General features: G+C 36.9%; 4 protein-coding genes across 5 annotated transcripts; 3 read left to right on the top strand and 1 right to left on the bottom strand.

Moving 5' to 3' along the window:
- Window positions 1-3,518: 3,518 nt before the first annotated feature.
- Window positions 3,519-15,217, top strand: LOC120204247 (thioredoxin-like protein CXXS1). 2 transcript variants are annotated; one of them, XM_039204365.1, is made up of 4 exons: window positions 3,519-3,523; window positions 14,499-14,608; window positions 14,691-14,813; window positions 14,902-15,217. In XM_039204365.1, the coding sequence occupies exons 2-4, from the start codon at window positions 14,501-14,503 to the stop codon at window positions 15,052-15,054; spliced, it is 384 nt and encodes a 127-aa protein (XP_039060296.1). In that variant the 5' UTR covers window positions 3,519-3,523; window positions 14,499-14,500; the 3' UTR covers window positions 15,055-15,217. The 2 variants fall into 2 exon arrangements, with proteins under 2 accessions (XP_039060296.1, XP_039060295.1); XM_039204364.1 differs by lacking the exon at window positions 3,519-3,523 and having other exon boundaries at window positions 14,444-14,608.
- Window positions 8,170-11,117, top strand: LOC120204050. The gene is made up of 4 exons (XM_039204142.1): window positions 8,170-8,382; window positions 9,989-10,127; window positions 10,233-10,662; window positions 10,710-11,117. Exons 1-4 carry the CDS (start codon window positions 8,170-8,172, stop codon window positions 11,095-11,097), a joined length of 1,170 nt encoding a protein of 389 aa, XP_039060073.1. The 3' UTR covers window positions 11,098-11,117.
- On the top strand, window positions 11,276-12,509 carry LOC120204239 (pentatricopeptide repeat-containing protein At1g55890, mitochondrial-like). Its single transcript, XM_039204356.1, has one exon. The coding sequence runs from the start codon at window positions 11,309-11,311 to the stop codon at window positions 12,431-12,433; it is 1,125 nt and encodes a 374-aa protein (XP_039060287.1). The 5' UTR covers window positions 11,276-11,308; the 3' UTR covers window positions 12,434-12,509.
- Window positions 12,996-14,054, bottom strand: LOC120204243 (oxygen-evolving enhancer protein 3, chloroplastic-like). The gene is made up of 3 exons (XM_039204359.1): window positions 13,657-14,054; window positions 13,276-13,571; window positions 12,996-13,198 (listed from the first exon to the last, which is right to left on the bottom strand). Exons 1-3 carry the CDS (start codon window positions 13,958-13,960, stop codon window positions 13,100-13,102), a joined length of 699 nt encoding a protein of 232 aa, XP_039060290.1. The 5' UTR covers window positions 13,961-14,054; the 3' UTR covers window positions 12,996-13,099.
- Window positions 15,218-15,933: the final 716 nt, after the last annotated feature.

Genomic DNA, 15,933 nt, shown 5'->3' with positions numbered 1-15,933 from the left:
ACAACACTTGGAAACTGGCACAATTACCGAAAGGTAAAAGAGCCATTGGATGTAAGTGGGTATTTGTAAAGAAAGATGGATCTCATAACAAGAAAGATGTTCGCTACAAGGCACGGTTGGTAGCTAAAGGCTACGCTCAAAAGGAGGGAATCGACTACAATGAAGTATTTTCCCCTATTGTGAAGCATTCATCCATTAGAATATTGTTGGCCTTGGTAGCACAGTTGAATTTGGAGCTAGCTCAACTTGATGTAAAGACGGCTTTCTTGCACGGTGATTTAGAAGAGGAGATCTATATGACTCAACCAGAAGGAACAAGGATGGTGGTTGTGAGAAATGGGTTTGTAAGCTGAACAAATCGCTATATGGATTGAAGCAATCTCTGAGGCAGTGGTACAAGCGATTTGATAGCTTTATGAGGAGGCAAAAGTATACTAGAACCAAATATGATCATTGTGTGTATTTGCAAAAGCTCAAAGATGGATCTTTCATTTATCTTCTCTTGTACGTTGACGATATGTTGATCGCTTCGAAGAGTCAAAAGGAGATAAACAAATTAAAGGCTCAGTTGAATCAGAGTTTGAGATGAAAGATCTAGGTGAGGCCAAGAAGATTCTTGGTATGGAGATAAGCAGAGATAGACAGAGAGGGAAGCTTTGTTTAACACAGAAGCATTATCTGAGAAAGGTATTACAATGTTTTGGCATGAATGAAAATACCAAACATGTAAGTATCCCATTGACTTCTCATTTGAAACTTAGTTCTCAATTATCTCCTAAAACTAACGAAGAACGAGTGTACATGGAAAAAGTTCCATATGCTAATACAATTGGGAGCTTGATGTATACAATGGTGTGTACGCGTCCTGACATTTCACAAGCAGTTGGAGTTGTGAGCAGGTACATGCATGATCCTGGAGAAGGACATTGGCAAGCTGTGAAATGGATTCTACGGTATCTCCAACAAACCGTGGATGTTGGTTTTTTGAACATGAGAAGCACTTGGTTAGTGTGTGGTTGGATATGTTGATTCCGATTATGCCGGTGATTTGGATAAGTGTCGTCAACTACTGGGTATTTGTTTATCTTGCTAAAACCCAGTAAGTTGGAAGTCTACATTGCAATCTACGGTGGCCTTGACTACTACAGAGCAAATACATGGCAGTTTCAGAGGCTGTAAAGGAAGCAATTTGGCTTAACGGGTTGATGAAAGACTTGGGAGTTATTCAAAGTCACATTAGTCTATATTGTGACAGTCAGAGTGCTATTCACTTAGCGAAAAATCAAGTCTACCATTCAAGGACTAAGCATATCGATGTGAGGTATCACTTTGTGCGGGAGATCTTTGAAGAAGGAAAGATTCTACTTCAGAAAATTGCGACATCAGAAAATCCTGCAAATATGATGACCAAGGTGGTAACAGTAATCAAGTTCAATCATTGTTTGAACTTGATTAACACCTGAAAGTATGAACACCTTCGGGTGTGTGGCGCTTGTGAGCGCAATTAGAGGCACTACAATTTGGGGAGTTGAAGAAGTTGAGTAGCTTGGTAATTTCAAGCCAAGGTGGAGATTTGTTAGATTTGTCTAGAAATTAAGTTGACAAGTTGGAAATTTCATCTTGGTTGGTGGCCAACTTATTGGAAATTTCATCTTGGTTGGTGGCCAAACTTTGAACATGTGAATTTCATATTTGGTGGCTAACTTGTATACATTGGAAAATTCTTTAGTAGGTGGCCAAACTTTGAACATATTGTTCTTAAAACTCAACTATAAGTAGGCCTAAGTATTTCCATTAGAAATCATCCCAAAAACAAGTTCTATCTTCCTCTTGTATTCTTCATTCTCCCACTTTGGGAATTCTAAAGAATTCCATTTGTTGTAATATTGGCGATATAGTGAAGTTATCATCCGGTGTGGTGCCCGAGGAGTAGACGATATTCTCGTCGAACCTCGTAAATTTGGTGTATTCTCTCCTTTATTGTTTTTATTTGGTTCTTTTCCATTGTGTTTCAATATTCAATAGTTTGACAGGTTTATCCGCTGTGTAACCTTTGGTGGTTTTAATCTTGACATTTTAGGTCAATTTTAAAACTACGTTCGTGTGGGAAATAACCCGTTTTCCCCAACAGGTTTTTCGAACTTCATGCCAGCAGATGATTCCCATTGTAAACACAATACCCATATATTGATCTTCTATCATCAACATCTCCACCCCAATCAGAATCTGAACCTCGGTGGGCTCTTGCAAAAATTGTGCAGCTTTGTTAACTGCAAACGAGATGTATGGTCTAGTATGAAAATTATAATGCAGTGCCCCGACTACACTTCAATATTGTTGTGGATTGCTTAACATTTTCCCATCACTCTTGCTAAGCTTAGTTCTAGTTGCCATGGGAGTAGAAGCCGAATTCACATCAAGCATTTGATTCTTTTGCAGCAACTCAGTGACAAATTTCTTTTGACATAGAAACAAACCACTATCTGATCTATACACCTCTATGTCAAGAAAGTACTTAAAATTTTGGTCAAACCTATGCTATCACCTGTCAACAAGGTGACCTATCTTCCCACAGAGTTGACACTGCTGCTTGGGCCTCCCCTTGTATTTGTTACCAGTAGTATTGTTAGGTTTAGAAACCCCACAATTCTTGTAATACTGACCATCAGAGATCTGATTGGTGCCATAACGTGTGAAGTTTACCCATATTGAAAAACGAGATGAATCATCAAGACGTGACTTAGCATCAATAAGAACCAATACCACGTTGTCCAGGGCAAACGGTTCTCTGCTTGCAGTGATAGCAGCAACAATGGCTCATATTCAATAGGTAGACCATTAAGAATGGTAGTTATATGGTCAATATCCGAAATAGGACTACCACATGTGGCTAAAAGATCACATATTCCTTTAATAGACATGGTGTAATCTCTCATAGATTGAGAGAATTTCTTCATTGACCTAAGAAGACAACGCAAGGCCATAATCTTTGTAGTAGAAAGCTTGGAGTACAACTTGGTAATAACATTCTAGACTGCTGCTGTGGATTCTGCACCAATCAACTGGGGTAGAATGTTGGTACTGACAGTTGAAAGAAGCCAAGAAGCCAAAGAGCTATCTTGTTTGACATATCGTAAATAAGTTGGGTTGATAGTCTGCTCACCAGCATCGTTAAAAACCAACTTCACCGGAACCACCATGGATTCATCGAGAAAACCTTCAAGTCCAAGCCCTCGGATCGTGAGTATCACTTGTTGTTTCCATAAAAGATAGTTCGAATCTGTTAAACACACGTTGATTCTTTTATTAGCAAAAGTGTGCGAGCTAGCATCTGTAAACTGCTCATCCTCAGCTATTTCTGACATCGAAGCGAATTGAACCATGATCAAACTAGAAAGATCAAAGAAACCGGAACCTAAGAAGTAAGGAAGAAGAAAGAAAGAAAAAAAACGTACATCGAAATCGTTTCAAGAACTGATGGCCAATGATACCATGTTAACTAGTTAAGAAATACAGAAGAAAAGTGTAAATTTGTATAGCATAGTTGTGTTGAATTACATTGCATGTGTAACTATTTAAAGACTCACGAGAGGTAGTCTAGCTACTACAGAATCTGTCACAACTGATTAACTGATTAACTAATTACCCCTTAACCACTTGCATCTAACCACCTAACCAGATATAGTTTAACACAAGGAAATCGAGCACTCGTGCTTCCGTAGCAAATGAACGTGAATCATTAAATCCCTGTGCTGATGTGGCAGCTGTGAATACACCGTCCTAGATTGTTGATTCGAAAGCCTCTCATCACGTTACTGCTGATTAAAACAAGTTTACGGACGGTGTTGATTATGCAGGTGCTAGTAAGTTGACTGTAGGAAATGGTTACAGTTTTTCTATTAAACAAATTGTTCACGCAACTTTGTCTATTGTTTCTCGTCCTTTACTCTTGAGTGATTTGTTACACGTGCCTTCTATGACTAAAAATTTAATCTCGGTTTCAAAGCTTGCTAGGGATAACAAGGTGTTCCTAGAGTTTCACGCCAGTCATTGTGTGGTTCGAGATGAGGAGTCTGGAGCATTTTGCATAGGGGCAAGAAGTTGATGGGATGCATACATTTGATGATGGGTTTCGCGCAGCTGAAGCTAATTTAGCTCGTAGTAGTGTTAATATGTTTGTTTTGTGGCATGACCGATTGGGTTATCCATCTCGTGAAGTTGTTTTTCAAGTGTGTAGTGGAAGTAATGTTAGCTTGTTACATGTGTTAATAAAACTGAGCTCCCTGTTTATGTTCCATGTCAGATGGGTAAATATCATAAGCTTCCATGTGTTGCTTCATCATCGGTTTATATACAACCATTTCAGTCAGTTTATACTGACTTATGGGGTCCTACGCCTATAGTTTCTAATGGATTTTATTACTACGTTTTCCTTTGTAGATGTCTGCTCAAAGCATACTTGGCTTTATTTGCTGAAGAATAAAGGTCAAGCTGTGCATGCTTTTCAGCTATTTCTATAGCTAGTTCGAACGTAATTTGAGAAGGAGATCTTAGCTGTTCAGAGCAATTTCGTTCGTTATCAGCAATTCTGCTTCGATGTGGAGTGAAAGCACCGTCATATTGTTGAAATGGCCTTGACTGTTGACTCGTGCGTCTTTACCGTTTAAGTACTGGTCATATGATATGGTTACTCTTGTGCATTTAATCAACAGATTACCCCCATAGGATCAAATTAGGATGCTGCGGGCGTTACGTAACGTGTTGCGACTGTCGCAGGTGTGATATCTTCCTCAAAAATCACAATACATCTAAAATATTATATTTATTCATTTTACAATTATCTTTTAATATACTAATATTAACATATTCTTTTAATATTTTATTTTGAAAATAAAAATTTAATTTCATATATAAAAATTTATTAAAAACAAATATAAACCATAGAAGTGTTATCATACTGGATAATAGATAATAGATAATAACAATTATAATGTTAATGAATAACATATAAACAATATCACTAAAATCATATCAAATTTTTTATATTGTAACATCAAAATGTTCATTTTACATAACTTAGAAAGAAAAAAAAATCATAACTACAAATATAAAAATTTTATAACTTACAGTTCACCATCAAAATGAATGACGTGACGGATCTAAAGCATTTTCATATTTGTCATTGTCTTGGTTTTGATTCCTTCCTATTCTTTGTGAAGAAGACATCACATTATGTGCATCATAAGATGCATCATTGGTAAGAAACATGTTGTATGATAAAATTTTATAGTAAATATATTAGATAAAATTTTATAGTTTCCTAGTAAATAGATAAAATACATATAATATTATAGTATTATAGAGTGAATTCCTCTCTTATACAAAAGTTATATAATAATAAATAAACATATAATTATGATACTTAATGTTAATATAAAAATTTAATTTAAAATTAATCACGTCAATTTTAAATATGATAAAAATTCAATTTAAATTTATAAAATAACGTTAATAAATAATTTAATTAATTAAAATTTAAGTAACTAATTTTGAACATAATTATTACGATATTATTAATGATATATATTTATATCCAGTTTTACGAATTAAATTCATCTATGTAATTTTGTATTTTACATAATTTAAAGTTTGTTGCGGCGTAATTTATAGCGTGTTGCGGCTTTACGCAACGTTTTTTACCGTAACAATCGTGATGTGGTTCTCTTATTACATTGCGCCGATATTGCGTTGTGGTAACCTTAAAAAAACGTTACGATGCGGCATTATGTTACATTGTGGCCGCAATTTAGTACTATGGATTACCCACCAAGGTGCTTCTCCGTTTTAGCGGTTGTTTGGGAAGCGTCTGTCATATGATCATCTTTGTGTATTTGGATGTAGTTGCTTCCCTCATTTGCGTGTGTTTCAGCCTCATAAGCTAGCCTATAGGTTGCAACCCTCGGTGTTTCTTGGGCATAGTAGCCAGCATGATGGGTATCAGTGTTTAGCTCCAGATAGGAGAGTTTATGTCTCGCGGTATGTCATCTTTGATGAACATGTAGTTCCTTTCGTTGTTCTAGTGCCTAAAACTAATGTGAGTCAGAAGGTTCATAGGTTAATGAGACCTCAGTTTATTTGGTTCATGGTGCAAGTCGTGTCTATAGTGCTTCAAGTGGTGTGGTTGTGCAAAATCATTCTCGTCCTGCTATGGTGCAGGAAAGCACACCTTAGGTTTTGCCTAATGCTGGTTTGCCGGCTTTGACACCTATTGTGGATGAAAGTCAGATTACAAGTAATACTAGTTTGACTTCTGGTTTTGGCGGTAGGTGCGTTGAATCAGTTGGATGGTGTTGCTTCGGGTGCTTCACCTGCTCTATTTTTATCTGGGACTAGTCACAATAGTTCTGTCAATACTTTGGAAGTTCCTAAGCAGGGTATCAAATAGATTTCCGAAAACGTTATAGCGGCCACGATATTGCGGTCGCGTCACCGTTCGAAACTGCTATTCATGAGTTTTGCGGTGGGTCACGGATTCACCCCGATCGCGGTCGATTGCGCCCGTAATTTAACGGGAAACGGACGATTGCGCCGATAAGGAAATATGATTTTTTTGTGTTCATCGTCACCAAACCTTTTTTTCTTTCTTTTCAAGTTCACGTTTTTTATACATGCATGTTGAGATTCAAAAGGAAAAAGAAAATGAAAAAGTAAAAGGGAAGAACGAACTTGTTTTGTGGGTCTCGCCGGAGTGGAATTTACTATAATCGGAGAAATGAATCTTCGTCAAAGCTTAAGATTGTTGAAGAAAAAGAGAAACATTCATGCTCTGGATTTAGGCTAGAACAAGCTATGGTTTTGGAGTTTTTTTTATCTCTTTTTGATACATGCTTATTGAGTGTTGAGTGTTTTGACTGTTGAGAGAAGAGAGGAGGAAGAAAGGAGAGAACGTGTGGGGGAGGGGATAGAGTTTAGGATTAAAATATTTTAAGGTTTATTAGGCTTAAAACAACATTTTGGGGCCTTTTTTTTAAGTAAGTTAAATTTATAATTTAATCTATAGTTTAGAATGTAAACTTTAATTTTTGTTTAATTTAATCATAATTTCAGTAATTTAAATAATAATGTGTTCACAATGTTATCATGAATTAATTATATTATCCTATTACCAGAATTTTAAAGTCTTCTATATGGTTAAACTATATTATATATATATGTCATTTTAGCTTAGAAAACATTCTAAAAATCATTAAAATGACTCCTTATAATTATAATTATTATGTTTTATGATAAGTTGTGCGAAATTCAAAATAATTCACGACCGCGACACCCGCAATGACTACGATAATATCCGTTATGTCCGCAACCGCGATAAACGCGATGTGACCGAAAACGCTACCGCGAACGCTATTTAAATCCCTGTTCCTAAGGATAGGCACGAGGATGGGCCTCCAGCTGAGCATCCGATGATCACTCATATAGTAAACGAAGAATTTTCAAGCAGAGAACCTTTCTTGCTCAAAAGACGTTGGTTGATGATGAGCCATACTGGGTTACTCATTCTCTTCAAAGTCCACTGCGGAAGGAAGCTGTGTTTGCCGAATATGATGCGCTTGTCAAAAATGGTGCTAGAACCACTACCAACAGGTCGCACGACTTTTGGGTGTAAGTGGTTGTTTAAAGTGAAACGCTATGCAGATGGCTTAGTTGCAAGGTACAAGGCTCGACTTGTCGCGCGAGTGTTTTCTCAGATTCCTGATTATGATTTTAAGGACAGTTTCTAAGACAACCACAGTAAAAGTTATTCTTTCGTTAGTTGTTGCTCGTGGATGGAGCTTACGTCAGGTCGACGTAAATAATGCATTTCTTAATGGGGATCTCAGTGAGGTAGTGTTCATGGCTCAACTGCCAGGGTTTGAACATGTAGCTAATGATGAATCGCGTCTTGTGTGTCGTTTAAGGAATGCGTTATATGGATTGCGTCAAGCACATCGCATGTGGTACTCTAGACTGAGGCAGTTCTTGATGAGTCTAGGATTTCATGGGACTTCCGTTGATGCATCGTTGTTTGTTCAGCTGACTTGTGGAGCTCGTACGTTCGTTCTCGTTTACGTAGATGACATCATTGTCACTGGAAAATCTAAATAAGCTATAGACGAGGTTGTTCAGTCGATGGGCCAACAATTTTCCCTTAAAGATCTTGGTGAACTCAGTTACTTCTTGGGTATTGAAGTTCAACGAGATGCTGGTCAACTTGTTTTACGTCAAAGACAGTTTGTTCGTGAACCTCTTCAACGTATGGGCATGTTAGGGGCAAAGCCAACAGCTACTCCGATGGTAGTGTCTCCAAAGTTGACTCGTGATGTTAGGCAACCATTATCTAATGTATTGTTTTATTGAAGCACCGTTGAGTCGTTGCTTTATCTTAGTCACACAAAATCGGATATCGCTTTCAGCGTTAATCGCGTTGCACAGTATAAGCAATGTCCTTGTGAGGGGAATTCGTTTGCGGTTAAAAGAATTTTACGATAATGAGAGGGGAAGTGAAATTTTACTTTTAAAAGACTATTGAATCGATAATTTAGGAAATATATAAATATCAACTAAAAAATTTTAACTGTGATCTAAATATTGTTGATATTTCTGCATATATTAAAGATAATTGTCGATATTACCCTCAATTGAAAGATAAGTTATAATACTACGCCTCTAATATTATAAATTACAAAAAAATTCAGATTAACTACCCGAAAAAAATCCCTCAAATATGTCTATCAAGCCATTTTAGTTTTTTCTTCATGCACAAAACAAGCTTTACAACATTTTTCAACGCGGTTTTTAACCTGCTTATAATATCTCGTATGTGTCGATATTGACCTCAACTTAAAGATAAATTTCAATACTATGCCTTTAATCTTATAAATTACAAAAAAAATTAGATTAACTACCCGAAGATACCCCTCGAACATGCCTATAAATGCTTTCAATGTGGGCTAAAAATGCATATACCTCGTGATCTGTAGAACGCGAGATTTATTGAATACTACCCACAATAAATTCAATTTTTCATAGACTTCGTGTTAGGCATTACGGCAAAGTGTTTTATCCGAATATTAAATTGGGTTATTTGAAAAGTGTTTCCAGATCGGGCGAATCTTTTGCTCCGTAAAACGTGAGATCCTTATATGTGTTTTGTAGGATGCGAGATAATCCTATGTAGACCGTTTGAAGGGTATTTTTTCAAATTTGTAGATGATAAAAAACCTTTTACACTCAAATTTGTTGGGATTATTTTTTCTGCAAAGTCTAGTTATATTCGCTCAAGAGTTAGGCGTTGTTCTTTATTAATAATGTTGGGAAGTTCTGTAGTACAATAATTTAATTTAAGATTAAAAAATAATAAAGAATGAATGTCTCTGAAAATATTATATTAATATCTTCTATTAAACATAATTTAAAATGTTAATTTTTTAATATTTTCAACTGAATCAAAAATATTATGAAGAAATAACATTTTTTGTAATATTTTTTATTGTTTGCAATCGAAAATATTACGAAGAAGATACATAATCTAAAATCGTTAAGAAAAAGTTTATAAATTTATTTTGTTCTATCGTTTTTTAATCTTAAATTAGATCAGCTCCCTTGCGCAACTTTTTAGAAAACACTTTCAAAGTTACTCAGAACAAAATAATGCTTTTGATTTTGACATTTCTCAACTTCAGCAAATGGAAAGAGATATGAGGATCAAATTGGATAAAATAAAATTTTAAAAATAAATTATACAATATTTTTAAAGCACATGTGATACACGTCATATATATTTATTAACATGAACATAAACATAAATCAAATCAAACTATAATAATGACACTTTCTTATGAACTATGAACTTTATCTTCACTCATTCAATGAGTATATGAACTTTATCTCTCCATTCAGATAAAGGCTATGTGGTAGATATAATAATGACATCTCCATATATACATAGTCGGCAACTGCATCAATTTGCAAGAAAGAAAGCCCCAATTTTTCTCTTGCTCTGCCTCTGAATTTGCTCCCTGCGAATTACCCAGATCATGAACCTCTAATGGCCTACTGCAGCTCCACCTATTATGAAGCTAATTTTGGTGAGTATTATCAAACTCCTTATCATGATTATGTTTCATCACAACCCTTGGGAGATCATTCTACCTATGCATAAAACGATTACAATTCTTTCCGATACGATTCAGCTCCATGTTATGTTGCTTGTGAACCCGAAATCGTTCGCTCGAATGTTGCCTACTCTTTCACTGAGCCTAACTATGTTGAGTATGCCCTAAACCCTTCCGGTGACGATTATGGTACGATAAAGACTCGGTTTATCGTATCATACTCCGTCTCGGAGTTCAACGAGCCTGCATTCGATGAGTACGATCCGACGCCTTACGGCGGTGGATATGATCCTGTTGCAACATATGGCAAACCCCTGCCCCCTTCCGAGAAAATATGTTATCCACGTTCATCACCGCAGGATCCGAATGATCAAACCTCGAACAAACTTTCCCACGTGTCCATCGAGTCACCGGATGCGAAAGAGTCGAACCTAGCAACGAAAGCAAAGCAGCAACAACAGTCGAAGATCAGGAGCAGCAAACTAAGAGCAGCACGGAAGATGTTAATGTAGGTTCAAACGTCGAGCCTATCGAGTTGAACCGAGCTGGAGAAAGTAAGGAAGATTACCCTGATGTTCAATCTAATGGTAGTGAACATGAAACGAGGGTATCTCAAATTCCTCCAGGGTATGGCTTAGAAGCAATGGACCTTTGTGAAAGTTTGTTTGGTCACTGGCCCTGCTTGGCTCGTGCAAAGAGAGAGGACGATTATTATCGAAACCGTTATGGCCCTCATGGTGTTTGCGGTAAATGGAGCGACGAAAACTGTCCGTGGGAGGAGGAAACGGCGGATTATCTTTTCGGTAATCCGTATCCTTACGGAGAACGATGGAGCTACGGAGGTGTTTACGAGCATCCGATGTTCAATTACGAAAGGCATTACGAGGGACAACTTGTGTCAAGGCAGATGGAGTATCAAGAGGAACATTCATGGTTGAATTAGTTCTTGTAGCCAAAGATGGTACATGTAAAAAAATTAGTTAAAATAAAAGACAAATAATATTAAGTATAATTTTAGAAAAATAATTAGATGATAATAACCAAACAAATAATTTATCCTCTAAAACATATCAAGTATCGCGCTTTAAGCCTTTAACCCTCACACTAAGGCCCTACTGCAGTTACTAGCGAGTGGCGACCTTAAACCCCTAAAAATGTCATCTTTAACTCGCTTCATCCACCGCACCTTCTCCACAACGCCAACGCCACAGACGGACAACGTTCGAAAAGCCGCTGCTGAACTCTACAAAGAACGAGACCTCAAGCGTCTCGTTGAAAAATTCAAAAAATCCTGTGAGTACAGTCGCTTCCGCGCACGAAGCGGCATCTATGAAAATATTGTTCGCCGCCTTGCTTCAGCTGGACGCTTCCAATGGATCGAAGAAATCCTCGAAGATCAAAAGAAATACCAAGACATTTCTAAAGAAGGCTTCGCAGCTAGATTAATCCGTCTGTATGGGAGATCAGGCATGTTTGAGCAAGCTTACAAGGTGTTCGATGAAATGCCGAATAGAGGGTTGTTGTCTTTCAATGCTCTTATGGGAGCTTGCGTGAATGCCAAAAAGTTTGATAAGGTTGATGTGTTTTTCAAGGAGTTGCCGGAGAAGTTGTCAATTGAGCCGGATTTGATTTCTTATAATACGGTTATTAAGGCTTTTTGTGAGATGGGTACTTTGGATTCTGCTAGATTGATGCTCGATGAGATGGAGAAGAAGGGTGTGCAGCCGGATGTGATTACTTTTAACGTGCTTTTATATTATTTTTTCAAGAACGGAAGGTGTGATGATGGGGAGAACATATGGGGTAAAATGTTGGAGAAAAATGTGGAGCCTGATATTAGGAGTTATAATGCGAAGTTGCTCGGATTTGCTGCCGAAAAGAGAATGAAAGAGGCAGTTAACTTGGTTGAAGAAATGAGGAGTAAAGGAGTTAAACTTGATGTGTTTACTTTCAATGATATGATTAGAGGGTTCGTTAATGAGGGAAAATTGGAAGAAGCTAAAGAGTGGTTTAGTCAAATAGGGAAAAATGACTGTGCACCGGATAAGCTGACATTTTCGGTATTGGTCCCATTCGTTTGTGAGAAGGGTGATTTGAGTTTTGCCATTGAGCTGTTCAAGGAGATTCTTGATAGGAAAAAAATGGTTGGTGCTGCATTGTTGCAGCGAGTGGTGGATGCCTTGGTTGAAGCCTCCAAGATTGAAGATGCAAAGGAACTCGTGAAACTTGCGGAATCAAATAGATACTGTCGTTATAAGCTGAATATGCCCGCAGAGTAGTGGCAGGTTTTACCAATGCTATTTTGTTTTATCATTTTAGTTAATTGAATCTGAACGAGTATCTAAAAGCAAGTAGTTTTTTACCACTTGCAGTCAGAACTATTTATATGGTAGTGGTGGAGATGATATTGATCTGTTTTTCCTATCATTGATTAAATTTTCGATATATACTTTATGTTCTCTCATTTATCATCTGCTATAACCTTTAGTTTTCGGTATCAAACCTCAAAGTTATGAATTGAATTAAATCTTGAAACTGAAACTTTGATAACAATCTCTGTTATGCAGTTGGTATTTTATATTAGCTCTGTTTTGTGATCACTCTTCTTTTCATCTGTGCAATCTCAATATCAATTATCAAATCGGAGAAACTGGAAAATAGCATTAGCCCTTTCCGTATTTTGAGTTACTTGAATTTGAGTGATACTTGGGGGTTCTTCTCCTGTGCCTATTAACTGATGAGATGATGAATGATGGCTGGTTTACTCATAAAGCTAAGATCTTTTATTCGAGTTGACAGTGACCTGAATGTGCTTCAACAAATAAACAATAGAGATTTTAATTTCGTTAATAGATAGAGGTTCCCTTCAGATAGCATAGGAATGAAAGTGTCTCTAGAAACGATGAACAAGGTTATCTTACATCAAAATACAATTCACCATTCTCTTAGCCAAGCTTGGCGAGAACTTCGTTCAAACTAGATACAGTCTCAGCATAATACTTCTCTGCTTCAGGGGTGCTCTTTATCTTGGCTGCATGATCAAGCTGTAAGGAAAAATAAAGTTCCACATCAGAAATACATGATAGTTTAGCATACCAGAAGGAAAAACTTTGAAACTTACATTGTCAATGGTATTGAAGAGCTTCTTTGTAAGTTCCTTGAGAGATTTCTTCTCATCTTTGGGCTTGGAATCAATGACAGTGTTGAGGTCATAACGGAGATACCCCGCCTTGAGGCGGAGATCATTCATGACATAAGGCCAGGCTTTTTTGTCAATCAAACTCTTGACACCCACAATGTCCTTGGCTGACTCCTTTGCTCTCTGTGCAGCCTGAGCTGGAGTAAGTGGTTGGAGGAAGAACCTGTTTTTGTATGACAGATCAAGGTCTCTTGGCTCATCCGAGTTCAGAGTTCCAGCTGCCAAAATTCTGATTTGTTCATCAAATTACTGAATTTGAACATGCTTATAATCTGTACAAATTGAAGAGAATCAATGACTTACGCAAGCCACCAGAGGGTGGGGGAGGCGGGCCAACCTTGATGCTTCTTGCATCGGCAAGCACAGCTTGAACAAAGGAACCAGTGACTATACCAGCAGCAACAAGACCCAGCATGGTTCTGCGTCCGGTCTCTGGTTCAGCCGGTGCCTGATGGGCTCTGACAGTGAAACCAGGCCTACCCACAGCCACTCGGTTGTTGCTAGCAATGTTCAAGCGGGTTTGGCCACTGAGTTGATGGAGGCTGCCTTCCAGAACAGCCTGTGAAGAGCCACTGAAACCAATCATCGATGCCATTGCTCGTGCCATCACCACAACCCAAGTTTTTATTTTTCCCAATCTGAAGGAGCTAAGTGTAGATTTGGGTTTGAGACGCCTTATCTGCAATTTTTCCACTTTGGATAATTGGATGTTGTCTTAACCAATTGATCTTAGACATATGGGAGTGGACGATTCTTGGCATTAGACACGTTGGATTGCGTTTCATGGTGATCTGGTTCGTGTTCTGACATGTGGACTCTTCAAATCGGGATTTTCTTTTCTTTTGAAAGAAAATTATTAGATAAAATAATAAATTTAAAGACTCGATATTATTTTATGTCAAAATTATCAAGATTGTGAAAAAAAGGAAATCAATAAAAAGATATAGTAGTATAGAGTAATTCCAAAGTTTTGTTTTGTCATTTCGTTCCAGATTCTTCTATCAATTTTGTTCAAGATAAGGTTCAAAGATGTGGGCCTTTCCAACATTAAAAAGAATTTAAAACAGATGTGCACTTCAAAGCAACATCCCTGTTGTTTCAAGCAAAAAAGAAAACATTAAACAGGATTAGTCCAAGGATGAAAGAGATGGAGGAGGCACAACATGATCAGCACGACAAATCTAGAGTTGTGAACATTGACTCTGTTCAATCCTGGGATTTCTATTTCAACCAAGCTACAAATCAAGGCTGCCCCGTAAGCTCTTCAATTTTCATTCTAAGAAACCTTTTACCAGTGTTATTTTGATCCTTTTTCAATCCTGCTTTGGTTGCTTCAGATTGTTGTACACTTCACTGCTTCATGGTGTATGCCTTCGGTGGCCATGAACCCTTTTTTCGAAGAACTGGCCTCAACTTTCCAACATGTTCTGTTCCTCTCTGTCGATGTCGATGATGTTAAGGTAACAATCTTATCCTCTTCTCTGTCAATTTTGTTGATGGTTACTTGTTTGGTATTTACCATGAACATGACTTGGATATATACTTTAGGAGGTGGCAAAGAGGATGGAGATAAAGGCCATGCCGACGTTTTTGTTGATGAGGGAAGATGCGGTGGTCGACAAGTTCGTCGGTGCGAATCCGGAAGAGATGAGGAAAAGGGTTGATGGGTTTGTGCAATCCATGGGTGTTGATGCTGCATAGTATATCATTGAACATGTAAAACGTATGGTGGTTGGTGTTTGTCTTGTAAGAAAGGGTGTCTTTCAAGCACATATGTTGTTTTGGTGATTGTGTTCGCCATCGGAGTTGTTGCATTGTTCCATCGTGTCGATGTGTTCCTCAATCTTCGTCCTGTTGACAATTCTAAAATCTTCCTCAAACTTCCGCCGTAAATTGTTCTCTAATATGTATTTGCTGTCACTCTTTTATATGAAAAGTTTCAAATCTCTGAAATTTTCTTAAGGTATCAGAAAACTCGGTAATTTTGTACTCATCTCCATTTAATTATTATCGTTTGACATAATCCTTATCAATTTGATCGTCAATTAAATCTAGAGTAAATTACGTATTTAATACATAATTTATCAGTTTTGTTTTACTTTAATGTTTAAAATTTTAATTTTTTCGTTTCGCTCTTCTTTCTCCTATTTTTTAACTTAAGATTGATTTTTCACCAAATCTATTTAAAGTCACGAAAATTCGAAAATTCATTTAATAGCTTGACGTCCTAATATTCTGATAATGCTTCTCACTGTTCGAATTTGCGAACAAATATCCAAAATCCCTCAAATCTAAAAAAATCTTTAAATTCTTAAAAATGATAGATTTTTTTGTTTAATTTCGTTGATTTTAAGTTAGTTTCTTGGAAAATAAATCCTAAGAAAAGAAATACGTGTGAAATATAAACGTTTTAATATTGATCTTATTGCGGAAGACGACCGATGATTATCAACGACGGCCAAAAATGTATAGTGTAGAAAACAAAAATATTAAAAAGCTCAATAGAAAAATTAACGTTTTAGGCATCAATATTTGTACTAAAACGATATCATTTTATTAATGTCTTTGTTTTTATTTTAG

The sequence above is a fragment of the Hibiscus syriacus genome, unplaced genomic scaffold, assembly GCF_006381635.1.
Source record: "Hibiscus syriacus cultivar Baekdansim isolate YM2019G1 unplaced genomic scaffold, ASM638163v2 tig00010533_pilon, whole genome shotgun sequence".
Taxonomy (NCBI): Eukaryota; Viridiplantae; Streptophyta; class Magnoliopsida; order Malvales; family Malvaceae; genus Hibiscus; species Hibiscus syriacus.
The sequence above is the reverse complement of the archived record's forward strand: the minus strand, read 5'-3'. Positions and strand labels throughout refer to the sequence as shown.

Coding starts and splice junctions, on each gene's coding strand:
- LOC120204050 (XM_039204142.1), top strand. CDS start 8,170: ATGGGCCAACAATTTTCCCTTAAAGATCTTGGTGAACTCAGTTACTTC. Junction 10,128..10,232: donor CTATTATGAAGCTAATTTTG/GTGAGTATTATC, acceptor GATACGATTCAG/CTCCATGTTATGTTGCTTGT. Junction 10,663..10,709: donor GCAGCACGGAAGATGTTAAT/GTAGGTTCAAAC, acceptor AGCTGGAGAAAG/TAAGGAAGATTACCCTGATG.
- LOC120204239 (XM_039204356.1), top strand. CDS start 11,309: ATGTCATCTTTAACTCGCTTCATCCACCGCACCTTCTCCACAACGCCA.
- LOC120204243 (XM_039204359.1), bottom strand. CDS start 13,960: ATGGCACGAGCAATGGCATCGATGATTGGTTTCAGTGGCTCTTCACAG. Junction 13,572..13,656: donor CCCACCCTCTGGTGGCTTGC/GTAAGTCATTGA, acceptor GAATTTTGGCAG/CTGGAACTCTGAACTCGGAT. Junction 13,199..13,275: donor TCTTCAATACCATTGACAAT/GTAAGTTTCAAA, acceptor TTTTCCTTACAG/CTTGATCATGCAGCCAAGAT.
- LOC120204247 (XM_039204364.1), top strand. CDS start 14,492: ATGAAAGAGATGGAGGAGGCACAACATGATCAGCACGACAAATCTAGA. Junction 14,609..14,690: donor CTACAAATCAAGGCTGCCCC/GTAAGCTCTTCA, acceptor TGGTTGCTTCAG/ATTGTTGTACACTTCACTGC. Junction 14,814..14,901: donor TCGATGTCGATGATGTTAAG/GTAACAATCTTA, acceptor TATATACTTTAG/GAGGTGGCAAAGAGGATGGA.